At 43.7% G+C, this 27,264-nt stretch overlaps 2 protein-coding genes across 2 annotated transcripts in view; one reads left to right on the forward strand and one right to left on the reverse strand.

Annotated features, from left to right (window-relative positions):
- ATP5ME (ATP synthase membrane subunit e) overlaps nucleotides 1-2,102 on the forward strand; it is a 2,635-nt gene extending 533 nt beyond the window's left edge. Inside the window, exons 2-4 of the mRNA XM_027653055.1 lie at nucleotides 41-95; nucleotides 347-445; nucleotides 1,973-2,102. Of these exons, the coding sequence (XP_027508856.1) occupies nucleotides 41-95; nucleotides 347-445; nucleotides 1,973-1,998 (180 nt within the window). The 3' untranslated portion in view covers nucleotides 1,999-2,102. The remainder of the gene's footprint in view (nucleotides 1-40; nucleotides 96-346; nucleotides 446-1,972) is intronic.
- Nucleotides 2,103-6,071: 3,969 nt separating this feature from the next.
- On the reverse strand, nucleotides 6,072-26,734 carry PDE6B (phosphodiesterase 6B). The gene is made up of 22 exons (XM_027653241.1): nucleotides 26,149-26,734; nucleotides 23,700-23,852; nucleotides 23,265-23,354; nucleotides 21,290-21,430; nucleotides 20,198-20,272; nucleotides 20,043-20,107; nucleotides 19,040-19,106; nucleotides 18,847-18,894; nucleotides 18,512-18,661; nucleotides 17,366-17,509; nucleotides 16,699-16,764; nucleotides 15,979-16,125; nucleotides 14,289-14,396; nucleotides 13,208-13,317; nucleotides 12,118-12,205; nucleotides 11,449-11,549; nucleotides 9,905-10,012; nucleotides 9,134-9,197; nucleotides 8,718-8,792; nucleotides 7,732-7,815; nucleotides 7,294-7,450; nucleotides 6,072-6,216 (listed from the first exon to the last, which is right to left on the reverse strand). Exons 1-22 carry the CDS (start codon nucleotides 26,557-26,559, stop codon nucleotides 6,158-6,160), a joined length of 2,511 nt encoding a protein of 836 aa, XP_027509042.1. The 5' UTR covers nucleotides 26,560-26,734; the 3' UTR covers nucleotides 6,072-6,157.
- Between the last annotated feature and the right edge of the window lie 530 nt (nucleotides 26,735-27,264).

Consider the following 27,264-nt stretch of genomic DNA (forward strand, 5'->3'; position numbering starts at 1 on the left):
GGGCTGAGCGAAGGGCGCGTCCTTGTCTCTCGTCCCGCAGTTCACCCGCTACTCGGCGCTGCTCGTGGGGATGATCTACGGCAAGAAGCGATACGGTGAGTGCGGCGTCCCGGGGGCCGCTCCCCGCGCCGGGCCCCGCAAGGGCACCTTGAGGCGGCCCGGCCGCCATTTCCCCCCGCCCCTGCCGGGGCGGCCCTGCCGGGACGAGGCCACACATCCCTACGGATTTGTGCCTTTGTGCCGGCAAAAAGCTGGCTTATCCTCCTTTCTGAGCGAGCCTGCGGGCGCGCAGCTTTCCGCCGTGGGTTCGGGAAGGCGTGTTTTAAAGCGAGTGTGTTGGTGGCAGACTACCTGAAGCCGATTGCTGAAGAAGAGAGAAGAATAGAGGCGGAGGAGAAAAAGAAACGTGAGGAGCTGGAGCGGATCGCAAAAGAGATCGCAGAAGGTAGTTCCTCCGTTTAGTTTGTGTATCCCACGTTTGGCTGCTGGACTGCTGTTTTACCGCAGTGCTTTTAGGAGAAGTTGAGGCTTACAGCTAATCCATGGAACCAATGCTTAGGGTGATGTGAGGAGTAAATAGTGCTGCTGTTCAGTGATGCTTGCGTTTGGAAGAGGTCATCGGAGGAAGCGTTAAAAATGCATTTGAAAGGAGTCAGGACTTGTTAAATGGCTATCTGAATTTCCAATGAGAAAACAAAATGCTAAAAACTGCTGCTTATCCTGTGAGGAATGACTGGATCTGTTTAATGACTGTAGTAGGATGCTCCTTATTCAGCTGTATGCAACAAATTTACAGTCCCTCTTCTCCATGCAGTGCAGGGACTTCATAAGTATGACTGATCATCTAAACTAGAAGCCGTAGTTAGCTGCATGTAATTGCAACTCCAGAATTTTAAGCGGTATCACAGGTGTAGTGTTAGAGGTCAACTTCATTTGTTTTATCTCTCATGTGAAGAAATACATGCTGTAGGGGATCAGTTCATATTAGTACTGCTTCTATTTTCTCATTCCCTTCCACCCTGTAATATTCCTGCTGCGACGTTGTCGCCCTGGTCCTTAGGATTATTTCTTGGTTCCCCTGTGTGTTTCTAACAGAGGATTCCTTCCCTGCTGCCTTACAGAGGAGTGTGCTCTCTAGCTTGGTTTCAGCAAGGTTTTTTTTTGGGGTGGACTTACAGTTAAGAAGAGTCAGAAAACTGACTAATAGCTGAGGCTGTTCTTGGTGCAGCTACACACTCGGTAACTTGTTCCATGGAAACTGGTGACATTTCCATTGTCCTAAGCAAAACTAGCACTGAACAAAACACTGTAAAGTTAAATGAACTACACATACAGAAAGTCAAATATGCAGCTGGGTGATTTGTATCACCTACTAGAGATGAAGCCATTTTGCATGGCTGTTTTGCCATCTTAAATACATAGTCTCCATTGGTCATGGACTAAATAAATGAACATTTTAGATGTTCTCTAGCTAGGTGAAACTTTTTAATTTTGGAGGTAGAGGCTATGCTGTGGTGTTGCCAGTCTACTTAAAAATGAAGTTCTCTGATTATTTCTTTAGAATGTTTAATCTCTTTGAAAATGGCATAAAGATGACAGGTCTGTGTTCCCAGCAACGTTTTTGGTGTGTTTTTTTCAGAAAAGCAATTGTTAAGCTTTCATTGAATGCAATGTAGTTGCTGGAGATTTTTCCTTACAGTTGGATGACTGGACATATGTGTAATGATAGCTTTTTCTGGGCTTATTTGACTCATCAATTCAGAAAATGGTCTTTTACCAATGAGTAAACTTAAAAGTGCCTTTACTCCAAAGTATGAATTGCAATTCTGTTGAATAAACAGAAGTGAGAATCACAAAAACTGACTAGAAAGAAATTACATGAAAGTAGCCTTTGATTCCTCTGATGTTTTGCGTATTTGTGCATGGGAGTGGCTAGTGGTCCTAACCATGTTTGTTTTTTCTTCCCTTTTAGCAAGTGAAGATTCCATATTGAAATGAACAAAAGATGTGATTTGAATTTCACACGTGGCTAGGCTGTGAACTGTCCAATGGTTTCTGAACTCTGCATGATATTCTATCAATAAAGTACTTACTACACTTCAGTTGGTATTTTTTGAGTGAATTGCCCAGAATAGCAGCAGAAATACTTACAGAATGTGACAGGAAGCATCTGTCCCAACCAGGCCATTGTTGCAGCTGAACCCCCACTATTACCCCAGCAATAGCCAGTCACTACACCCATTACTCATAGCTAATGCTTTTGATCAGAAAGTACGTACAATTTAATACACATGGGCAGGTGGAAGGAGAGGGGAGTGGTGAGGCACTGACTGCCTGAACCTGTTACTTAAATGGCTTGACTGGGGAGTTTCATAGAAATCATAGAATGTTAAGGGGTTTGGATGAATCTTAAAAGATGATCTAGTCCCAACTCCTGCCATGGGCAGGGGCATCTCCCCCTGGACCATGTTGCTCAAGGCCTTGTCCAGCCTGGCCTTGAACACTGATAGGGTTGGGGCATCCACAGCCTCCCTGGGTTCCAGTATCTCACCAACCTCAGAGATGTAGAAACATTAGTTAAGGAATTGCTGACCTGAAAGGACAGTGGTCCCAATCTTCTGGCTAAGTGACTATATGTTTAGATGGTACCATTTCGGGAAAAAGACAAAAATTACTTTTGTCACCTGGCCTGTGTATTATCAATTAGAAAGTCAGTGTTCTCCTCAGACACTCAGCCTGCGTGAGGCAGTGAGAGTGATAGCCACAGCAAGGGGCAGAAGGGCAGAGCAGGCTGCCCAGAGCTCAGTGGCTGGACATGACCTATGTGTCAGAACAGAAGACACTGGGAGCAACTGATGAAGCATCTCATCAATATGTCTGAGGAGCAAAGAGTTTCCCACCACCAGCCACTCCTTTCTGGAGCATTGTGTTTTGCCATCAATGCTTTTCTGTAGATGAGCCAGCCTGGGAATCAAGGCATCAGGGACTGTCCCAGGATACCACAGATACTACCCTGCACTTTACTCTTGGATAATCTGAGACTGTAGCTGACTCTTGTCTCACTGATCCTGTCACCACATCCTGCCCCTCCTCTCAGCTCCAGTGCTATAGGATGCTGCTTCCTATGGATCTGCAAGGACTAGTTCTGCCTCCTGTCACAGGTCCTTTCTCTTGAAGGGGAAGTAGCCCATGGCTGTCCAGCAGGGATGCAACTTCTGTGCTGGAGACAGGCAAGAACTCTGCAGCCCTCAAGAATAAGCTGCAGGGAAAAAAATTTCCCTACAGATTGTACCCTGTCAGAAACTGATATAGTGCACAGTGGGGAAAAAAAGGAGAATGAAACGTCTTGCCTTGCTGTTACCTTTATTGCCATCTGATTGCTGCATGTGGCTTCCCACAGCAACATGAGAGGCAGTCAGCTACTGAGCAGCAAGGGCATGGGACCACTGACCTACAGAAATGGTCCAACGAAGTGGCCATGGAGAGCAGAGCTCTGTGCTCTGCCTGGGGTGCTGAAGGTCCGCAGGCAGGTAGAGGAGCAGGAGGAAGGGGACAGAGGAGCTTGTTGTGGAGACAGCAGGGAGGTTGTCCCGTCCCCACCAGTGCAGCTTCCTGCTGCGAGATCTCCACTGTTCTGTGACTCTGGGGCTGCCCTTTTTGGAAGGGAGCGTCAGAGACCCTACTGCTCCCATGGAAATGGTCCACCCTTCGGAAACAGCCTCCTCCGCTGGCACCGCACCCTGTGTGTCCATGGACACCCCTCTGCAGCTGTGCATGATCCCCTTTGGAAATACACAGCAGCATGCCCACCCCAATGCTGTGTGGGACAAGTTGTGCTCCCATGTGGCTGTGGGCACGTGGGGCAGTGCCACCCACAGCTCTGTGTCCTGCCAGCACTGCTGCATGTGCTGGGCAGGCAGCTCGTGCTCCTTGTGTGAGAAGGCCTGCTGGTGCAGCCTGCAGTGCTCTGAGCACTTCACACTGGGCACAAAGGGCAGGGATAGTAGTCTCCAGGTTTCATTACCCAGAAAACATTTGAGAACATAAGGAGCTTTTCTCAGCATTTAAGTGTGCAGTGTCTTGTGGTGATCTTCAAAATCTCACTGCTTCCCACTCTCCGACACAATAACCTCGTGGCATTTTCCCACCAAAAGAAAAAAAATTACTTGTTTGACTTCATCTGCTGTATGATAAAAGCTTCCTACATGGTTCTCTGCTCTTGTGAGACCCCACTTGAAGTACTGCGTCTGGATCTGATGCCCTCAACATAACAAGGATATGGAACTGTTGGAGCAAGTCCAAAGGAGGGCCACAAAGTTGATAAGAGGACTGGAGCATCTCCCCTACAAAGACAGGCTGAGAAAGTTGGGGCTGTTCAGCCTGGAGAAGGGAAGGTTACGTGGAGACTCATGGCAACTTTCCGGCATCCGAAGGGGCCCCCATCAGGGGGAAGCCAGAGAGAGATTCTTCATCAGGAACTGTGTGATAGGACAAGGGGTAAGGGGTACAAACTGAAAGACGGGAAATTTAGGTTACATATCAGGAAGAAATATTTTACTGTGAGGGTGGTGAGACACTGGAACAGGTTGCCCATGGAGGTTGTGGATGCCCCAACCCTGGGGGTGTTCAAGGCCAGGTTGGATAAGGCCTTGAGCAACCTGGTGTAGCGGGAAATGTCCCTTCTCATGGCAGAGAGGGTTGGGATTAGATAATTTTGAAAGTCCATTCCAACACCTAACATTCTACAATTCTGTGATTCTTAATGAAACTGAGACAAACAGCATGAAGTCATTACCAATGGCATATTTAGCTTTCATGCAAGTGGACAAGTTTCTGTATTTTCCTAAAAGACAAATTGCCTCTCATGGAATTGCTGTGTAGTGATAGAGGATTACATCTTGCTTACTACACTGAGACACAGATAAATGATGATCATGTACCACCATAGCTCTAGTTTTCCTTTTACTTGCAGTATTTTTGTAATGCAAAACAAGATACTGAAGGGTAAAGCCCTGAAAGGTAGCAAGAGCAATAGAAGAAGAAGAAAATCCCCAGCAAAATAGATATCCAAACAGTTTTAAAAAAGAAAGAGAGAGAGAGAGAATGAGAAAGGAGCAGAGAAGGTGTCTCTACTACTTCAACAGTGTAATTAAATGCTCTTAATATGTTTACATGAATAAACATGAAAACTAACTTTTATCTAAAATAAAAGGGTACAGGTCATCAGTCACAAGTCTGTAGGGGAATCTAGAAAACAGAGACCTCAGAACAAGAGGAGGAAAAGAATGAGGAGTTGGTTCTGATCAAGTGTATTAAATAACTGGCATTATGAGGCAAAACAGAACAAGTTTAGGAGATGCCACAATTCAGGTTGCTTGGTTAACTGTAAGTGGAACTGTAATGCGTAATGATAACACTGTCTTCTTAAAATCACGTGTGAAGGAACGACGCCTCAGCACACTGTGAAACCTGCTCCTGAAGAAAGCAGCTACTGGGTGTTATGGCTCTATGCTTTGTGATAGCAACACATCCCAATTCTTGAAGTGAGTGCAGAACTTCTATCTGTCCAAGTGCTTCTTGGTTTTACATGGAATCCAAGTATTTTAGAGCAGTTCAGAGGTTTACTATGATCAGTTTTCATGCTTTATCCTTAGCCTCAGATTTCTTTCTGATATCGTGATATCCAGATATAGGATATATTCTGATATCCAGATATAGGCTTAGATATGACAAATTTGGCTCTTCTTCAGTTTTCCTACTCTGCAGGCTATGGTTGTATACACTGTCAATCATATGGGGTTGTATGGAGTAGGACTATCCCGATCAATTTTGCAGTAAGAAGTGTTTCAGTGCAGGAGAAATACCCTTCCTTAGCCCTGCAACCTTATTTATTGGGCCCAATGTTGTTCTGATTTCCCATATGCCATCTGACATAAGGTGCATTACATGGAGCAAGAGACAGGACAGAACTGGCTCCTTACCATCAGGAAGAGATGCAGTTAAGGCAAACAAGATCTAGCCCTTCCTTGGTTGATCATAAGCCTAATAAAGTATCAGAACAGTCCAATCAGGAATGTATTTTTATGTCTTTTTTTTGTTTGTTTTTTAAGCGTGGGCATTCTCATTTTAGGTGGCATATATTGCATTGATAATACATCTAAAGTATGCTACAGGTTTTGGAAGCTGGAGCTGTTCCTCCGTTACAGGTTATTCCATCTGTCATGTAAAAAGAAACACAGAATTAGAGACACAGTCATAAATTTTCTTCTTAGTCAGTTTTTTAAGGACTTTTATGTTTTCCAGTGATCAGTGAAGGTCATAACTATAGTAACCTGTCTAGAGCTGCCTGCTGTGCAAAGTAATTGTATATGTAAGGCTGCTTGGAAAGAGTATTTAGCAGAAATCTTCCTCTCTTGAATATCAATTACTTGTTCATAAAATAATTCTTCAGAAATTTTCCAAATTATAGTTAAAGCATTTTTGATATTTTAAGTTAACTTCTATGAGTTAAACTGAGATAAGACACCTAGACAGGTCTAATAATTTCTGAACTGTGTCGCTTGAGGGCTGTTGGAATTTTGTTGGAAAAAAAGGAGAGTTCAGATACAGCCTCTGTGTAGTGGAGGCACCAAGTTCTGGCAGATATTTGATCAGACATTTGGGAGAGGCCAGGACAACTTTCTGCTTCCACGTTTCTGAGAGTCAAACAAGTGCTCAGGCTGCCAAACAAGCTTTCACCCGATGCCCACTACAGCCAATGGATTTCAGTACTACACAGGCTGGGCCCACAGAAAAAGAAAAACAAGTTTGACCAAAACAGATTGCTGCTAGGTTCTACCACTACTGCTGGCTTCTAGGTAGTACCTAATCTGGACTAGAAATGGGATGAACCACTATTCCTCAAGTGCTCCCCCTAGGACTCTGTTGACTTTTCTTAGCTTCTGCTTTATGACCTGTGGGACAGCACATAGGCCACAGTCCCTGAGTATAAAGGGATGTTTCCCTGCTGTTTTCCAGGGACAGCAAACAACTTTCGGCTATCCTTAGCTACATGGGAACTTGTGCTGAATGGATTCTTACTAGTCTCTCAGACACTAGTTCTTGGGAATTTAAGTGGGTGGCCTTTTTGACAGCCAGTCATGGTGCCTTCAGCCTTGCCAGTGGAGCCAAATTTAAGAAACTTTTTGCAGACATCTTACTCTGCCATCTCAGCAAAGCTTGCTGCGCATTTGTGAGAGTATTGCATATGTATGTTTCTGAGTTCAGAATTTAAAGCTAATTACTGTTTCTGACCTTTCTTTGCAGCCATTCTCTCTTCCTCTTTTTTCTTCTCTTCCTCCAGAGCTTTCATTTTTGCATCATACTCATCAGCACGGGTCTTCCACTCATTTCGGTTGTTCAGGAGCCCATCAAGCATAGGCTGAATTTCCTCATGGAAACGTGAAAATTCCTAACCAAAACACACCTGTCAGCACAATGCAGTGCAGGGGCAGTGCTTGTCCATTGTACCCCAGGGCAGATCCTGACACCTCACCTCCAAAGCTGGCTTATGCAGAGAAAGCATTAATGGCACAAACAAGCACCTTGCTGCAACGCCTTGCAGAGGGGCAGATGTTGCCTCCTTTACTTGTCCCTCTCCCCTTGAGTGATGTTGCTGCACTGGGACTCACTCACCTGGTATTTGAGCCCCTGTTGAGAAGGATGGGGGATGCAAGGGTACCCTTTGCTTACCTTATAGACAAACGTACACACAAAGTCAATGAAACCCACTTGAAGCTTTGGAAGCTCAGCAGCTTTCCTTCGGTCCATCATGGGCTGTGGGAGGACACAAGTTGACCATGATTTGTGAGAGCACTTAATTGAAAAATACACTTCTATTTTCTCCCCAAAATTGCCTTGTTGTGTCAGCCTAGCAGTTCTGTCATGCCATACACAGAGGCTGTCCATCACAGCCCTCTTTCTCCACTGCAGAGGAGTGAAGTGGTCTGACTTCCTTTGCCATTTTAGTAGAAATGTTAGACAGCTCTTTGAGTGTCTGTGGATGGGGAGGAGGACAGAGAATCTTTCCCGTGTGCCTCTCTGATACCTGAGGGAAGGTTCATTACAGGGCTGAAGAGGTTTTGAATTCTATAAAACATAACTGAGCATCAAATTATATTCTTATAAGACCCTGCCAATTACTATATTATTTGTAATGCCACTGTGGATAGATGGGGTGTACAAAAGTCTACTTAAATAAAACCCAAACCACACAGGTGGAGGCTGCATCAAGAAGTGACTCCTGTCCCTTTCAATGCTAAATTTAACTATGTGTTAAAAAAAAATGTTAGAAACACCCTTCCATTTACCAGAGTTTCTTGACTCTACAGAGTTTGTGTTTGCAGTTTTTCCTCTTTATCAGAAACTATGCTTTCTTCTGTGACTTATCTATTTAATTTTCTATTTTTTGTGTAAGGGACCAGCACAAAGTCTCCAGGGGGACTCGACTCCTTGGTGGTTTACAGCCACTGAACCCATCTAACTATACGGAGAGCTGGACAAGAATCTCTGGTCATTGTCAGAGATTCTTCATTGAGTACACACTTTTCCAGTGGATTTTGGCAGGAATAGTGATTTTAGGAAGAGTCACAGCACTATGACAGCAGCACTTCTTGTAGTAAGTCTCTGCTGAGACTTGCTGTCTGAATTGAGCTGCCTGGCTCTTGCATGGTACTTACAATAGGCTGCTGCTGAAGGACACTTATTTCCAAGTCTCCTTGCTCCCAGAACTCAGCTGCAACCAGTAGAGCTACCTACATTGACAAGGAGGGAAAAAGAAAAGTTAGTACCAACTTCAGCCTCGTAACTTGATGCGCTTCGGGTCTCCACCATGAAGAAAATCTGACTTCTAACCCTTCTGTGTAGTGACAGCTCAACAGCCTTATTGCACTTGATCTCATTAGTCCACTGTTCACCTATTAAGAAACATTTCCAACACTACTACAATCTGAAAGAATGGTTAATCCATCAAGACTATAGCTATTCCTTTTGGTTAATTCTGGTAGGAGACTGATTGACCTTCCAGGTATCTTAGGAAATTGCATTACTTTGAAGTATAAACTACAGAAATCTAATGATATATCAAGCACCTGACCTTACTCTGGACTTCCCAAGGCTTTGTGATTGCTGACAAGTCACAGGCAGTCATCATCATTGCCCTAAAAGCAGGAAAGAAATAAATTTATTGTCTATAGCACCTTACTTGCAGGCTCAGGAACTTCATGCCCCAATACTGTGTCAGGTATCCCCTTGTTTCTGCTGAAGTTATAAAGAAAGACATGCTGCTGTAACAGCCTTGATTCTGACTGGGACATTCATCAAGAATTGCTCTCTTGGTTAAAATGGAACTGAGATGGGAAACATTGTTTCGGACATTAGCATGTTTGCTGCTTTAGTCAGTGCTGGACTGAACTTCTTGGCTTTGGAGTAACATCCCTGTCTCCCTCACAGACATCATACCAGTGTAGTCTGCAGTGAGATTGTGAGTGCACTTCACTGCCAGTGCAGAGCATCCTGCAAACCATCTGTCAAGTCGCAACAACAGCATTGTGACTCAGACTGGTTGCCACTGGGAAGAACAGCTAGTGGATTGGATGTCCCTGCTTCTGGTCTACAGGCCACGGGGTGGCCTGGTAGGAATATACAGCCAAAAGGGATCCTCCCTATGAGTATGTGCCCAGATTTATTTGGAGGATGAACTACTTTTTTTTTTTCCCCCTTTTTTCCCCTTGCTTCTCCAGAAGATCAAATTTAAGCATGCAGTAATGTGTCATCTGCTGATTTTGCACCAAATGCAGCACAAAGTGTACACTGGAGCTCTCACCAGGTGTACACATCACTAACCTTTCCAGAGCCGATTACTCACATGACAACCTCTTTCTTTGTTGTCTCCAGAGACAGGTATTCAGTCCAGGCAGTCTCACTATCATATGTCTTAGACTCGTCAACGATCTTTTGAAACATTGTTCTCTTTCTTTGAGGGGAAAAAAAAAGTTTTACCAAAAAAAAAAAAAAAAAAAAAAGAAAAAAAGAAAAAAGGGGGGGGACAAAAGGAAAAATCTGTGAAACAAGGAAACAATTATGTTAAAAACAGATAGCTGTTCCTGGTATTGCTAACCCTCCCAGAAGGTTTCCAGTAGTTGCTCTCCTGGCACTTAGAGTACATATGAAGCAGTTTTGTGATGTGGCCTGTCTTCTCTGCTAGCATTGAAACAACAAGTTTCTCTAGATTTTATGCCACTCAAAACATGGATGTATCTTGTATAAACCATTCCACAGAATTCCCTACGTATATTTAGGTATATAAATAAGGTTAACAGTGCTTGAGTAAGTATACAAAGACAAGTAGCTTTAAAAATACTCCAGCCAGCTCTAGGTTTCTGCAGCTTGCTTAACATTCAAGGAAAAAGCCTTCTCGTGTTGCCAGCAAAGGTGAAAGCATTTCTCAGCTGACATAACTTGAAGTTGTACATACTTTGAAGGTCCTGCTCATGTCTCACCACTACACTTATTTTTAAGGCATTTACAATAGTTTCCACTACTTAAGAGATGCAGATGGTGGTGCTTGGGTTTGTTGGGAGCTTCCTTGAGGACCTATCTACATCAATATTCCTGGATTTTAACTCAGCTAAGACTTTGCTTGCAGTTCATGGACCAAGGAGGTCAAGGACCAGTTTGTCCCCAGCTGGGGAAGTGATGGTATACGCTCCCACACAGACATTGTGTATCTTCAGAGTAAGACTTCTGGGTATTGTAATCTCCCTCAAATTCCTCTTCTGTGGACTGTTTATATTTTGCATAATTGTACTGCAGTACAAAACACAGTAATCTGGTCTTGACACAGTACTCTGAAAGCACATTTTGAGAACTCCTTGTTAATTAGGAAGTCATATGTCATTGAATTTCAGCCTTATGTCCCAGAAAGTTAGCGCACACTGCTCCAAGATGTTTGGCAATTTTGGCTTTTGGGTGTGAAATAGACTGTGAGCTGGATATTCACCTACAATAGACCACTTATTATTTGTGTCATGCTACTCTCCCAGAGAAGCTAGTGCAGCCCTTGCCAGACCATTTGCCATTTATGAGTATTTTCAGTGTTAGAGTGCTAGGTTAAAAAGAAACCCAAAACCTGACATCTCTTTCCATTAGGGGGTCATATAACCCTGCCTTGTTGGAAACAGAGGGTTAAAAAGTCACATACGTGGTTTGATAGAAGTTCAAAATCCTTTTGAATGATTTGAGTTCTCCCACCAGCTCTGCAGTCAATATTAAAGGCAGCCTCCCAGAGCCAGTGTCTGTGAAGAAACTGCTGCACAGGTGGGAGGCTTTGAGAGCAAAGCATCCCATTCGGCCTTTGTAAAGTACCAGCTGCTTTCTGCCCTTCACACAGAGTGTACATGACTGACTTACTTGAAGTAGAGTGCCAGGTCTGTTGCTATAATGGCAATTTCCATCAGGTGAATCACGTGCTCGTGCTGTCTGCGGTTGAGGTTCTGACATATATTCAGTGACTGAAAAGCGAAGGAAAGGGAGTTGCAAAATTCAGGCACTGTGTTTTTATGAGTTCCTGGCCACCTCCCTTTCCCAAATGTGTTCACTTTTATTTTCTTTTAACAGCTTCAGCTTGCTCCCCTGAGTTGCAAGGGTTGTGAGCCCTGTTCACATGTGGGTGGCTGGTTTCCCCTTTTGTTCACTGAATGGGGTCTGTACCTTGAAGCTTATTACACAGCGTGCACCCAAACCCTATCCCCTGACCCCAGTGCAAATTTGCCTGAAATTAGAAGTTAGCTGTGGGAATGTGTCAGCCTTAGTCCTACCAGAAGGGCTACAGGAGAACAATCCTTTATTTAACATATTCCTATGTGGATAACGATGTGTCTTCTGAAGGAACCAAGTCATGCACTAAGGAAACCTCTGTGTTTTGGTCCTGGGTGAGCATAGATTACTTGGGGACAAAGGCAGCTGCAATTTCTCAGTATCCAATCCAGAGAAAGGTCTTGTGCTGACAGCTCTGTTGTTAATGAAAAATTTCCCTAAAATTAAATTATTCATGCCCTTATATTACAGTACATTACCAACCTCCTCAGAGAGCAAGAATTTTCCAAATTCCAAGTGATGTCTCTCTAAAATTGAGGATCCATGAAGTTTAGCTAAGGGATTTTGAGATCTGGTTGTGTAAAGGAAAGATTAAAAATGTAAGTGCAGCATTTAAAAATAAAAAGAAGCATCTCATTTTTTATTTAGTTTTTGTCACACACATAAGTTCAGCTCCTTTCAAAAGGGTTAAGAGTAGCACTTTTCAATAAGTAATGACCTCAGTCTAATTAAAGACTTCTGTGACACTGCTTATAATTATTTGGACACTGTATGAGACAGTCTTTCAACTACGAATTTCCCCTTAAACGTTGTTTCTGACTGCATTGTAATGACTCAGCTTAGTAAGCTTGTTTAATTTCTGAGTTAAATACATGTTGATATCTAGTAATAGGAATATAAAACCCTGCAATCCTTGGACACTTTCCTTGCTGAAAAGCAAGGCGCTCTTGTATCAGAAACATGAGCCAGCTTCACTCAACATTTTTCCAAAGCTCCAGAAAACAGTAAGACAGTATTGCCAGCAATCATTGCAGAAAAGCTGTGATCTGACACTACTTTAAGTGAGCAACAGAGTCTTGACTAGTCAGTGAAATCATGCAAATTTTTCTCTGTAGCTAATAACTGCCTACTGAGAGCAGCACTCTCACAGGTGCTTTGTTTCTGTAAGTGGTGAGGGTAGTGCCATGCATGGTGCTTTCTCCACAGATACCTTCCATCAGAAACTAGTCGTCTTATACCCAGGGTGCCCCTGGTGGCATCATGGGTCTCCTGTGGCACTCAGGCTACCAAGTGCCTTCTACACTCTAATGGTAGTGTAAGTTTTGCTTTAACCAAAGGAGGTTTGCTAGGAGGTAAAGCAAGCCCCAGAGAGCACTGCAATTTTTCAGTGTCACCACTGGCCAAAGCATAAGCCCAAGTGCTGTAGTAAGCTGAAAAGCAAGGAAATTTGCAAAAAAGTTTGTTACCCCTGTGTATTAAACAGAGCTGTACTGGAGTTTGGTGTGGTCAACAACCTGATTCTACTCAACCTGAGAGCCACAGAACTGGTTTGAAGTAGTAAGAAAGTGCTTACTTCATTTGGTAAAGGTTGTTGGTTCCCCTGTGGTCAATATCATGGCACAGAGCAGCAGTTACCATTGCAAGGGCTTCAAGGTCTGTGTAGTAACGCTTCAGTTTGCCAGTCTGGAGGGAGAGAATGTACATGCCATATGTTAGCATCTCATACAAGGACAGGTACTGACCTGTGACTGCTCTGTGCCGGGGATTTCCTTACTGAAATAGTCCAGGAGAACTGAAAACATTTGTGAACCTAAACACAGTACATGGTAGGCTTAGGTTAAAATGGGGAATCAGCTGGAAACAGAACATTTCAGACTCAGGTAGGCATATGTATGGTGCAGATGTGCTTGATGCACATCTACAGTGTTGGCTGCATCCTGCTATAGAAGTCTCATGCCCTAGGGTTCACCTAGGTTGTCATAAGCACCCCTGCAGTCACTGGACACAAAGTACTACGTGAAGAGGTTCCTCATCTTTCTGGGCAATGTGATGTCCCAGCTGAATCACCCAAGGGATTTTGGTAGGCATAAGCCTGCTGCCAGATGTGTAGGCAGATGTGTAACCATCCTCAGTGGTTCCTGGCTGGTCAATCCTTGGTGTAGAGCAGCAGTCAGACACTTGTTTTTCTTGTTGAGGTGTTTGTTGCCTTGAGAGCCTGTGAGAAGTGGCACTTGCCGTGTTCACACTAGCGATATACTTACACCTGTGTCTGTCCTGCCTGGAAATGGAAAGCATGGGGTTGCCTCCATCCCAACCAGCTAACTTCAGTCTGGCTCTTACTGTCAGAATCTGTTGGAAGAATTGAAGTCCTGTAGTCTCTCTCCCCTACTCTGCAGAAGGATTTAGTCTGGAGTCTTTTCAACACCACACACACCTGAGAATTAAAGCATTCCATTCATTGGCCAGCATTGACCAAAGATTTAAATGTAATGCAATGACTGTTACCTAAGGCAAATGGAGACCTCATTCATCAGGACTTGTGCTAGGAGTGACAAACCCTTTTCCTACACCAGGATTCAAAGGGAGACCTGCATATTTCTTAGGTGCTGTAAATAAACTGTGCCACAGAATTAACCAGGGTGGTGTTACCTTACCATCAGGAGCGTGAACATGGTCTGTGCAACATTGAAGCCGTGGCGCCAGTTGTGGTAAGTTATCTTCCGGTAGCCTTTGCTGACAGAGTACACAAACCTTACCAGAACCTGCAAATGGGGAAGAGGATGTTTGTTTAGGTGATGAAGCCACTGGCTCCGGCTCTCGCAATGAGAATCATATACAGAAGTCATGGATGAGGTTCCAATTCTACAGAGGCGGCCCCAGAAAGGGATCAGAAGCTGTAATGTCATCAGGCAACCCCGACAGCATTATTAGAGTAAAGCCTAAAGATTAGTGGAGAGCAAAAGGGGATCTAAAATAAAGCTCTCTGTTTTCTAATTTTTTTTAATAAGAAAAATAAAATCACAGAGATGCTTGAGGGGTAAACAAGAATCATCACTGCCTAAAAAAAGGAGAGATTTCCTTGTACTGTTTGTGAATTTATTGGGGTTTCATCTTACTGATTGTGAATTCTTGAATTTTTTTTTATCTAAGTTCTCACTCATAATATTTGTCTGTCCTGTGTCTTGTGATTTACTAATACTGATATCTCTCTTCAAGAGATGAGGATCCATAGATGTAGAGATGGGTGGCATTTATATCACCTAAGCAACTACAATATAGGGCATTAAATAACAATCTGGCTTTTTCCCTCTGCATTCTACTTCTCCATGTGTACTACATCTTGTAGCTGTGCAGGTTTTGCCATTAGAGAGTAAATTAATTATGAATGAGTATTCATTTTTAAAAATCTCAACTATTCAGAGTTGCAGCAAAGAATGACTTTTTTTTCACACGTGTATCACGGGTTAGTTGTTGTAGAGTAGATATTTTGGATACTTTTTGACACTGACCTGCTACAAGTAAGAAGCACAAAGACAATTCCCATTCGCTTCCGTTCTAATTCCCAACCTGCCTTTCCAGGGTGAAAACTCTTCCTGCAGTTACCTCCAGATCCCACTAGATGGAAATAAACCTCACATAATGTGCTGAGAAATCCCTTGGGGAGCACCACAGCTGCTGAAATGTCAGTTTCACGATTCCTACAGGGGAATGGCGGCAAAAATCGTGAATATCGTGAATTTGCACATCGAGGCCTATGGAGTCCTTGTTCCCACAGGGTCACACCATTCCAGCCGACCACAGTCAGGAAGTTGGTGCCAATTGCACCAAATGAGAGCACATCCGTGTTTGCAAGGGGACGAGAAACACAAGGACCTGCCAGTGTGGGTTTCAGCATATCTTGGCTGAAAGCTGAATGGTATATCCTATAGCAAAGGAAACTAGCACACACAGGCAGGCACTCCCCATGTCGTGCCTGGAAACTGTTTTTACGCTGCGGCCGTGAGGGGCATTAGACACAGCAAGTGCGAGCAACCTTTTGCGTGCTGCACTACCCATCTCCACAGACCTCACAGCAAACCCCACCTGTGGCAGGCAGCGCAGACCAGAGGAGGACAGCTTTATGCTGCAAACACTCACGTAGTGATCAGTGGCAGTGAGAGGCGGTTCTCTGCCCTCAGAGGTGTGAGGGGGCTGAGGGGGCTCCTCTCTGCAATCCCCCATGAATCCAGTTCGTGGCTGCTCTGAGAGCTGTGCTGGGCAGAGTGCCCTGCGTGGGGACCTCAGCCACAGGGTGGGTCTGCTGGCCATCCAAGACAGAACATCTTGGGTTTTGACAGCTCCTACCTCCTGTGGGATCTGGAACTTTTTCACCACGCCGAGCTCGTAGTACATCTGAATGCCACACTTCACCAGCTCCAGCTCGGTGCAGTCAAAATCAGAGAACCTGAACTCATAGATTTCGAACTTAGTGGGACCTGGGAGCTCTTCTTTCTGTAAGAGAGGTGGGGATGGTTTATTGCTCTGCTACTTATGTCATTCCTAGGTTTGCTTATCAAAAACTTATCAGTTTGATACTGCTGTGAACTTTTTCTTTTAGCATATAACACATAAACAGACTGAAATGCAGCTTTTCATAATAACGCCATTAATGGGGGAAAAGGGTGGGAGTTTTTGGTCAAGTGCATGAAATATTGTTTGTTTTCTGTTAAGCACTTGATTTGATGCAGTTTGAAGATTCAAAATGGGGGAAGACTTACAGCCCTCCTTAATTACTCTGGAGAACAATATGCATGACAAGCTGAGGTGACTGATGTGTTTCCAGATGGACTTTGAACCCCTTGAGATGAAGTGGCAGGGAGCAGGGACTCCCCAGGACCTAGAGAAGTCACATGCTGTGACATTATGATGGTAACCCCAAATTCACTCAGCAGAGGAAGGCAGGATATGCTTTGCCTTTGCCCCTGACCAGGTAGCAGCATGGCAATGCTGATAACTCTTTCCTGCATCCACACAGGCAATGTTTGTTCACCAAGGCTTTTTATTCCAGCAGTACATTGTTCTTACCAGAATGCTTGCCAGCTCCTCTTCCTCACACTCACTTGGCTCCTTCCCCAGCTTTTCTCGTGTTGGCTGCAAAGAGCATGAGTGTGTTAAGCTGACAACCAAACCCCAATGGACTTTGCACTTGGCAGCTTTGGGGCAATCTAGGGTAGCTGTCATACGCAAATTGTGTTTCCTTCCTGGACCTTACTTCACTTTCTGGTCTTTCAAAACATACTTCCTGGTAGTGTTCTCCCTCTTCTTGGATTTGTGTTTCCCCTACTCGTAAATGTCCCCCTAGATCCAGTGTCCCGTAAATGTCCCCCTAGATCCAGTGTCCCAGTTGGGTGCTCTAACTTCACATCCTCTGCACTAAGAAGGTTTTAGGAAATAAATCAGTTTCTCTTCCACCCCTACATCCCTGCCCTGAGTAGTGCCTGTGTGAGCCCACCTCCAGCGTTGGCTTTGCTGAAGAAATTAGGACGTGTTGGAGCAGTGTGCCAAGGTGGAGGACAGACCACAGAGTTAAAAAAACTTCTTTTACCACTGTGCAGTGACCAGGGGCTCAGGTGCTGCCTCCACTTTGTGGTGGCTGGAAGCATTTCTGTGAAATGGGAGACCTGTGTCTGTACCATAAGCCATGGGCCAGGCCAGTACACCTGGTTGTGTGCTGCACATTGTGAGGCATTACCAGAATTTCCTGGATTTCATCCTTGTCACATTTCACGTGGTAGAGCACCATGTCCTGAGCAATGTCCTTCCGGTTCTCCAGCTTGTTCATCTTATCATATGTGTCTGTGTTGAGCACAGACCAACCCAGAAACTGTGTCAAGGACTTGGTGAGGGGAAAAGAAGGAAACGGTGAAATAACTGAAACATCTGTTCCTCAAACACACAGAAATGTAAGACTGCGTGATATATTTTTGGAGAAACACAAGCTCCGCTTTGTCCACAATTCTAGCAATAAGCAACCATGTGTTTGCTCCCAGCTGTGACTTACTCCTCAGCAGAGTATCTCCCCACCTGTTGAATCTGCCCAGCCCTACAGAGCATCCATGCTATGGAGGCTCAAGGACCTTCTGCCCAGTTCAGTGTACAGAAAACTATTTCTGTGTTGCTGCAAGTGCCTCCATGCCTGTGGAAAGGCTGCTGTTACAATGGTGACAGCAGGTCAGGAATGCTCATATCAAGGTGGTCTCATCACCTCTTACATGTATTTACGCACACACTGTGTTTGCTTTCAACTCGTCTGCTGTCCAGTGGCCAATTCAAACTGTATTTTTTTTTTTTCCCACAGTCTTTTAGTTTGATAAGAAAAGTCTATTTCAGGAAATGTTCTGATTGATAACAGATGCCAAGAGCTGAGTGCTTATATTGCATTGAAACGAACATAGGAGCATTTCTAAGCTGCAGGGTCCTTGCTCACAGCTGCTACTGGTAGATTCAGCAGCTGGCCTCCCTTTGTATCTCAGCTACATAGATAATTTCTGTGTAATTTTCGGGGGGGGACTGGCCCAGTCAATGAGAGCCAGCTGCCAGGTATGTGAACACAGGTCAGAATGGTTGTGTTGGCACACAGTAGTTGCTCATGGCTAGGTGTCCAACCCAAGAATTCTGAAACAAAATGATGCTAACACAGCTGGGTTTCCAAGACCAAACTCCCCCAGTGTGTCAGATGGCTGCTTTCAAAACTTCCAAGGTGATGTGTAACACCTCTCTAAGCAACAAAGAAGTCTACGTAGCTTTAAAACACTAGAGATGTTTTGTGGGTGTACAGTAAGCAACAGTGAGCTCTTCAACCATATGAATTACTTCCAGCCACAGAAAGGAACTATACCTCCATGAGGGTTTCATCCTGTTCATCAAATGGTTTCCCATCTTTTCTGTTATAAAATGTGACGACACCAACAATTTCTTCCCTTTTGTTCACAATTGGCATGGAGAGAACATTTTTGATAGTCCATCCTGATTCATCTAGAGGACCTTCCTTGAAGCAATAGCAAGCAGAAAGACATCATGTGCTTAATGTGTTTTCTAAATACATCATCATTCCCATTTTACATTAAGACTTCAGACAAAAGAAGTATTTATATATCTAATATTGACGCAATATTACATTTCTGGAAAAAGAAAAAGTAGAATCCTTCACAGAAGTGGAAGTTTTCACAGTACCTGAAAGTTAAACATCTCATCTGCAGCAGCATTCATAATGTTGCAAATCTAGGGGATCACACAAAAGAAAAAGTTTTACAATGTGGGCAATGAGAAGTTTAACTACCAAAACATGGAACTGAAATGATGAGAAAGCAGCATGAATCTGACTTTATCTCAGAAAGATTTGATGAATCCTAGGTTAAGTACTCACAAATCCACTTTCAGCCACATAGGTTGGCAGTCCAGTAACTAGTGCCCAGTGATCTGGGGTAGGATTTCTGAATGAAAGAAAAACATATAAAGGAAATTAAGGATATATGTTTACTGAAGGATGATCATGGAGCTGAAGTGTATCCAACTGATTGCATAATCCAGATTTACATATTTCCCTCTGAGTTCCTAAACAGTCCTGTTACTTTCAAAGCATCCACATGCACAAGCAAAAATTTTTCATGTAAGTAAATACTTTTTTCTTCAAGGATTCTATACAAAATAACACATAAAATATCATAGTCTGCAGAGGCTTAATAAAAAGTAATTCCTGGGAATGGGGGACCATGTTTCGGACTTTCAACACAGAGAAAGATAAAAGGAAGTTCCTGGCCAAGGGTGTCTGCCAGCCTGAACTTTGAACACTGCTGTAGTGGGGATCAGAACTGAGCAAAATTCCTGTTATGTCAGGTTTGTCTAAGGTGCCCAAGGCTCCTCTGAAACATTCAGAGGCAAGAAGAGAGGGTAGTTCTCAGAAAGAGGATGTCTTCTGCTGTGACGAGAGGAGGAAAGGCCAGAGGTAGCCTTAAGATGGGGTCAGTGACTGAAGGATTAGAGAGAAGCAAGGAAGTGTTGCCTCAACGCAAGGGCATCCTGGGTGGGCTCACCCACTTCCATAGGGCATGGAGGAGGAGCAATGCCTCAGCCTGGCAAGGAGAGTGGCAAAACTGCTGGCAGTCAAGACAGCTCACTTCTGCATCTAAAAAGAATCACTGGTTGCAGTGAATTTTGGAGCCTGGCTTGCAAGTCAGGATCGCAGTGCCCTTGGGGAAATCTTTATCCCACAGAGATGTGACCTGAAGAACCAACTTACATTCTGTCTATCTTACTCAGTCTTCTATTAGTCCTTTGCATTTCTCCTCATGGATGTCTTAAATCATGGGGAACCTTGGTTTTACATACACTCTGTGTCAGTACCTTACTTACAGGGACTGGGCACTTACGGAATGACTTTAATGTCTTCTTTTCCATGTAATATATAATCAATGACCTTGTAAAAGACTATTTCCTACAAATAAAGAGAAGAGTGGTGTTAAAATTAGTGGTGAGGCAATCCAACCAGGCAGGAGAGAGGTAAAGAAGCCCTGTTCTCACGTACCCTGCCATCCGGAGTGCGAGGCCCTGAGTACGGGGGTACTTCTCCCAGCAGGACTGGCCATAAGTCAAAAAATTCCTGGTTTTAAAATTAAAGAAGTAGTTTTAGAGTAGAAAAGTGCATTCTGCCTTTAGTCTCAAAGTAACCATTGCTCTACTCTGCTGGTTTTTGTAGTGTGTAAAATAAGGCATCAAATAATAAGACTAGTTCAATACTAGGCAGCAGAATGATACCCAAATACCTAATTTGGGAAATGGGGTGCATTATATAATCATATACTGCCTGTATACAGGGTACTGCTTCATTCAGTGAGCACTGCTGGCTGCACTCAGAGCAAATGGCCATGCCAACACATTCTGTGTTCTTACTTTTCCAGAGTGTGACTATAGGGCTGTTCTACTACTTGCCAGATTGCTGAAATATTTTGTTTGCTTGTTCTTCTTAGGCTTCGTTATAATGCTGATCAAAGTGTCTCTAGCACAGTAATGATCTTTTAATACACCTCTTCACAAGACAGTGTGCTGTAAGAGCTCTGGCAACACAGTGGTCAGCCTGACCATGGAATAAAGCAGGGCTCCATTGACAAGGATGTTTTGTGACCCCCACACAGAACTTGACAAAGTTGCAAACAATCAGAACAAATCAGATGTAACTTAGCTTCTGTCAGCTTGTTTTCATGAAGACAAATTCCATTTAAAAGCCTGGATATTGTGCACAGGGATTAGTCCTTCAGGAAAGTGGCTGCTTTGTTGCTGGGGGTTTCCACAGCTGTCTCACTATACTTCTGATATCCACAGGCTTTCTGAGGTTGTGTTTGTGTTACAGGCTTTGACCAGGATTACCATGGTCAGACACATTTTCCTCTCATTTTTCTTCCCAGCCTTTGACAGTCCCATTCTAGTGACAAGCTCTCCCCTTTTCCTCTATTTTCATTAACCCCATCTCTTCATTTGCACAACAAAAGAATACCAACCAAAGTAGGAATTACGACTCAAAGTTAATTTTCACTTTGACCGCCTCAGGAAAACTTAGCGTATCTCCCGTCAGGGGACAGCAGCAATCAGAAAGATGTACAACACAGATGTGAACGCTCACCTTCTGCTTTGTCATGTCCAGGAGACCTACTGAGTACCGGTCGCAGTTCAGGTATGCCCTCACCGTGTAAAAAGCCTTGTGGAACTGCCTCTCAATGTCAGTCAGTTCCTCAAAAACCTTGTTTGCAGACCACAACAGCACCTGCAGCAAAAGATTGAAATGTAAGCGCAGCCTTTCCTTGGGAGATGGGCTTCCCAAATGTATTTGGAGCAACAATGAAACGATTGGGGTTTTATACTGCAGTTCCTGAAAAGTGCAGGAAACCTACACAGCAAAATGCAAAAGCATCGCTTATTCACACTGGGAATTAGTAGGGAGGAAGAGTCAGGTCATCTCGGAGTATTATGTAGAAGTGCAATCTTAAAAATACACCACGAAAAAAAAATAGTACTGTCAGGTAGAGAGTTGTCCCCGCTTATGCCTTAAAGCCATTATTAATATCTTGCATCCAAAACCAGTTAACACCAAAAAGGTTGCAAATTACAGAGGCTGGTGTTTGAAATATGTGAATCAACGCTTTCCTCAAAGCCTTTGCACAGCTGCTTTGTGTGCACATCAATGTCTGCTCCTTTTACCTGCTCTGTGCCCCACAGATGTACCCTTAAGAAAGATGTTGCTATTAGGCTCCTTCATTTGTGAAAATGGAGGTTGTACAAGTATTGCTGGTGGTGCAAGGAGAGCCTTCGTGGGCCTAAAGGAGAAATATTCTCTGAAGTGGTAAGGAAGCATCTACACAATTCCTTAGCTTAGCTAACGCATGCGTGCTTGTATCCAAATGTGAGTGCTTTGCTTTCTGATCCCAGGAGATGTGAGGAACAGTACTTCAAAAGCACTGAGAGCTGCAACCTGAAGTGGACTGGACCTGTGCTTTGAACAAGAAGTGCTGTTACATGGCCACTGCCAGAAAAAGGGTGCCTCATCTCTTCACTGGACACTGGCGGATGATTTTGACAATCATGAGCTGCATCTGTTCCTGTTTCTAATTCATAAACTGGGACAGCTCTATAAAATCTGAGATGTTCATTGTCAGCATCCCTCAGATAGGATAGTGGAGGAAATTGAGCAACAGTTTAGTTTTTGGCACTTTACAGCATGCAATAAGTAATGCTGGAAGCCACAAACTCTGTGAGGAGGACCAAAAGAAACATCTGAAAAAATGTCTAATTCATGGCATGATGTAAAAAAGATGGTCAAAATGTATTATATGGTCTTCTAATAAGACTCTTACACAGTATCTGAGCACAAGCAGACTGAACTGTCATTGCACAAACCATTTTATGCACAGTATTGAACAGTCTTTGCGGATGGGATTTGCAGTATTAAAATCCTAGACCACCTTTGAGAATGTGATTTGCTCATTCTGTATTTCGGTGCTTTTGGTTATAACACAATGAACTGTATTAACTCTCACACAGACTGTAAGACCTAGATAGCCAGAGGTCTGATAGCTGAACTACTGATAGAACTGTAGCAGTGTGTCCTGCATCTCATTCTCACTTTCTTCCCTTTCTGTGGGACCTGCTGATGCAGCATAGTACACGGACACAGGATTCCAGGGTTCAGAACCAGACCAGAGCACCCTCTGGGAGACATTAGGCCTTACACTTTTTGAGTGTCCACTTTGTCTTCTATCCCATTTCTTACCAGCTCTACTGCTAAGCCCTCAACAGCAACAAACCTTTGCCAGTTCTGCTTTAGTTGAACAGAATTCTGCAGTCTCAAGTCAAAAAAACATTTGGAAGTCAGTCCTGCTGAAACTGGTGCCACTGTGTTGGGTCCTGCACTTTTACCAGTAGCAGCAGAAAGAGTAATGAAGGACTCTGGGGAAGGAATAGCACCTGAAAGCACTTGAGGGTATCTTTTTTTCCTGCTCCTAGGGCACAAATCTCTGAAGCAGATCAGGTACACCTTTAAAATCAGAAGAATGCATTCGTTTGGTTTTGTGATATAACCCGTTTTGCATTTTCACTCTTACCTGGCCTCTTCGAGTCTCACAATTGTGAAGATAGCTCAAGTGATAAATTTTCAAGTTCAAGGATGCAAAATTCAGGTATTTCAGAAAAAGCTGGAAAGACAAATTATGAGATTGAGCTGAGTGCATGTACACTGCTGAGCAGCCTCATGTACACTGTATTTCATAACACTGCTTTACAAGCATCATGGGAATTTCCCTGGATAAATGCTTTGTTGTGCATTGGCATGAGATGAGGCTTATCCCACTGTGTCTTCCATGAAAGATTTATGAGATAAGCAACCTCATTTTAAGCCTCTTTTATTAGAGGGTGAGTCCCCTTTAGGGAAACTCACAACACTGGAGCTTCATGAAAGCAGACATCCCCAGCATAAAAGAGTCTGTTTTGTACAACACAGGTAACCCCTTCTGATAGAAACTCAGCTACTGACCACTTACTGTTTCATCAGAGCTGGTGAAGTGTGGGCCGTTCAGTTTGTTAATAGCCACAATGACAGCAACCAAATCTTTACCATTCAAGATGGGTGTCGCAAGGATGTTTTTTGTAGTGTAGTTGGTGAGCTCATCGACAAATGGACTGAACTGGGCACACTGTTCAACAGAAAATTTACAAATTAAGCATTTTCCACAATATCTGTAGTCTTAAAACCAAGATAAAGCACAGCCTCTCAAAGCAAGCTGCCTAAAGAAAGTTTTCCTTAAAAATTATTGAAGAAGAGAAATGAATTAGCAGAAAATTGGACCCTCTATGGGTGATAAATCCAGTATCAAGAGGAGAAGCTGTGGCTTCAGACTGCAACATGTGCTTTTAACTTTCTGTGGAGATCCTGCTAACCATAAGCTTTAACATGTCAAACTGTCAGAACAAGGAGGCTCTCCACTGATCATTCTCAGATCGATGACATTCTTTGTGGTGCCTCCTTCACCCTTTCCTCCGGTTTCTTGTTAGCACAGTGGAGTGAATGCACACAGATACCTTGCAGTACTGCTTAGCCACGGTGCATGAACCAGTGCAGTCACTGGGAAGTTCACTCAGCCTCATTTTATTTCTGCTTTTGCCTGGACCCTGAGGCTTGTTGTCAGCTTGCAGCATCCATGAAGCCATCTACTACTCCTTGTTCTCCCAGACGTTCCCTCACATGTTGCCAGGCCCTCGTGTGCAGGATGGTAGATGGTAGGGCAGGTACTCCAAGGAAGGATGCAGTTGGCACCACTAGTGTGTGTTTCCTGGCAATCTTCCCCTGCACCTGGCAGCAATCCTCCACCCCCTTTTGCCCCAGGAGCATTCTGGTAGTGGTTGCCATGTGCAGACAGCTCTGCTATGGACTGGGCTGCCCAGGAAGTCACCCAGGAGGGAGCTGCCATTCAAACCACTGGGGGCATGCTAGGTCATGCTGTAGGGCCAGCTCAAAAGGAACTTGTCCGGTTCATCCTTGTACCAATATTACATTTCCCCCCATGACAAAAGAAAACAAAGCAGAAAAAGCATAGTACAGGGAAAGCAGGTGGCCCATCACTTCACTTGCATGGGGTCCTATTGACATCTCCATCACCTGCCATTAGGGAGTGCAGGGATGGTCCTGCTGACCCAAGATCTCCTCTCTGCTCAGCTGAATAACCCTTCCACCTGGGTTAGAAAAAGCCACACAGCTCTGATCATATTCAGAAGGTTGAACCAGAAGAATAATCTCTCCCTAATGTACTTCTCCCCATACCTTCCCCACTGCTGGGCCTTCTGCCAAATGGGATAGACCAAGTATTGAGTCTCTGGGTCTCCTTCAAAGGAATGTCTTATGGTGATGTCTGAAAGCACTTGGAGTGCAACTCTTAGCTCACAGCACTGAAATGCTCCCATATTACTGAAGAAACATCAGAAAACAAACAGCTTTAAAAAGTTTGTCACATTCTGATGCTTCCCCCAACATCAGAAACAACCCAAATGTCAAAAAATAAAGCTGCAGAACCAAATCAGTGTCTGTGTTCTGTGGAAGACAAGGAAGGTTTTGCCGAAAGGTTTGGATATGCTTGTGTTGAGCATGAATGGATCAACAGATGGTCTCTCTATAGCTAGCAAACAATAGATAGAGTAATCCCAAATGCCATATTTGGGTCACATGGATTTTAGTTTTATACCTATGATTAGAACAAGCGGATTGTTATTGCTGCCATTCTGGTTTAACATGATTCAGCCCAGAAGTAGGGGGAGTAAATGTTGTCACGAAGGCATAAAAATAAAACATTAAAATTCCTGAGCTCCCTCCAGTTTACAATGTTTGCTGAAAGAGTTTTTTTGGTCAAAGCTTGTCTCTTTCTGCTTCTGATGAAGATCCACCATACACAGGTTGCAGTTAACACACTTGTTCTGAGGTCCACTCCCTCTGTTTAATAAAAGTATCTCTGAATGCCCTTGGCTGAAGTTTCACCAGACAGCAACCATTTTCAAATGTTTTCTGTAGTATAAAAACCCGCTTTGTACTCCTGTAAAGGATTTCTCTCTCTTTGCAACTTACTAATGGATCATAAAATTCTGTGAAAAATTCCATGTACGTTCAGTGCAGATCTGACTTCCTCACTCTCCTCTGCTGGACTACGTGTGACTTTTATTTTTTTTTTTTTTTTTTAATTAGACAGGCCAGGTGTGCCAGCGCACTTGTTTCCAGGCACTAAGACCTAGCGTAATTAATGTGCTTGGCTTCACCTCATTGTATAAATGAAATTGAAAGCAACTTGAAGACTTGCTACTGGTGCTTTTGTTTCCAGTACACAGCTATTGCACTACAAGACCTTTGGCCAAGCACTGAGATGTACTGCTAGTACCTCTTGACCCCTTTGCATTAAGCTTGTGAGACTCTCTTCTACCCAGTAAATGAATAAATGGCAAACATACCTCATGGACATCCTTGATGTTCATGGTTTTCTTGGTCTGTGCAACATAACCCACAATGCCTATGTCCAATGGATAGACAATCTCGCAGTCTGGGGACACCAGACATTCCTCAAGAGTACTTCCCTCTTGGATGTTGAAAAGCCTTGTTGCCAGTTCAGGTGTGCCATTTCTCTGCCTGTACATGAAAAGACTGCAGCGGTCAGCATGAATAAGGGACCTGATTCTTCTCAAGGTCTTGAAAACAACTTTCTCCATGTTGATGCTTTCTTGCATGTCTTGGATCAACTCAAAAAGTATTTCACTCTCATTGTTATCCCATGACTCTGTTTTCAGTTTCTTCTCGAAGTACTGCTTGGCAAAAGCAGGGTTGCCATCAAGAAACTTCTCCACGTCGTCTTGACTAATGCTCATTGTGAATGCCCTGGATCTTGTGGAAGACGTGGTCGTTGCAAGCAGCACTCTAACTTCTCATGTAGTTCCTAAGCTTTTGTAGTAGAAGATGCTGCTTCTAGAATGACTAAGGGTGAAGTATCACTGCAAAGAGAGCTTGTCATCAGGAAGATGTATTCCTTTATAGTGCCGAAGGTGAGTCGGTGGGAGGACAGATCTTCTCAAACAAAGAGATTAGATGACCTCTACAAGAGCTTTGAGTCAACTTTCCGCTTCTTAATCTAACTGCAAAGAAACACTGAGTACTCGCAATATCCGAAAACGCTCTCCTTTCTCTTGATGAGCAGAACACTTACTGAAACAATTATATTGAGGCAGCAGCAACAGGGAAGAACTGCATCTCCTAACATTGAAATAAGCTCTTTAAAGTCTAATTAAACATATACTGCTTGGGCCTAATCCTTGGCTAACAAGGTGAGCATCTTATTATTCCTGCTCTCCTAGCTCCTAGCAGGAGTAGGAAGTGCATCCTTCACAAAAGAATACAGTGGCCAGAACAAAAATAGTGAGGTAACGCTGCTCTTTCAGGACTCTCTCTACAATTTCATGACTCTTGGACGGCTCGTCTAAGGGCTGTTCTCTAACAAAAGCACCAATCCTGAGTGCTTTAGTCCAGGATTTGAACTGAATTTGCAAGGACTATGGCCTTTTCTTCTTGCTATTAAA

Source organism: Corapipo altera, unplaced genomic scaffold (assembly GCF_003945725.1).
Source record: "Corapipo altera isolate COAL_440 unplaced genomic scaffold, ASM394572v1 61305, whole genome shotgun sequence".
In the NCBI taxonomy this organism is placed as follows: Eukaryota; Metazoa; Chordata; class Aves; order Passeriformes; family Pipridae; genus Corapipo; species Corapipo altera.

What these genes read in the sequence shown, in the direction of transcription:
- PDE6B (XM_027653241.1), bottom strand. Translation starts at nt 26,559, where the DNA reads ATGAGCATTAGTCAAGACGACGTGGAGAAGTTTCTTGATGGCAACCCT. An exon ending in AGGATGAAACCCTCATGGAG is followed by an intron (nt 17,510 to 18,511) that starts GTATAGTTCCTT and finishes CCCCTCACCAAG; the next exon opens with TCCTTGACACAGTTTCTGGG. An exon ending in ACAAAGAAAGAGGTTGTCAT is followed by an intron (nt 9,198 to 9,904) that starts GTGAGTAATCGG and finishes TCCTGCTTTTAG; the next exon opens with GGCAATGATGATGACTGCCT.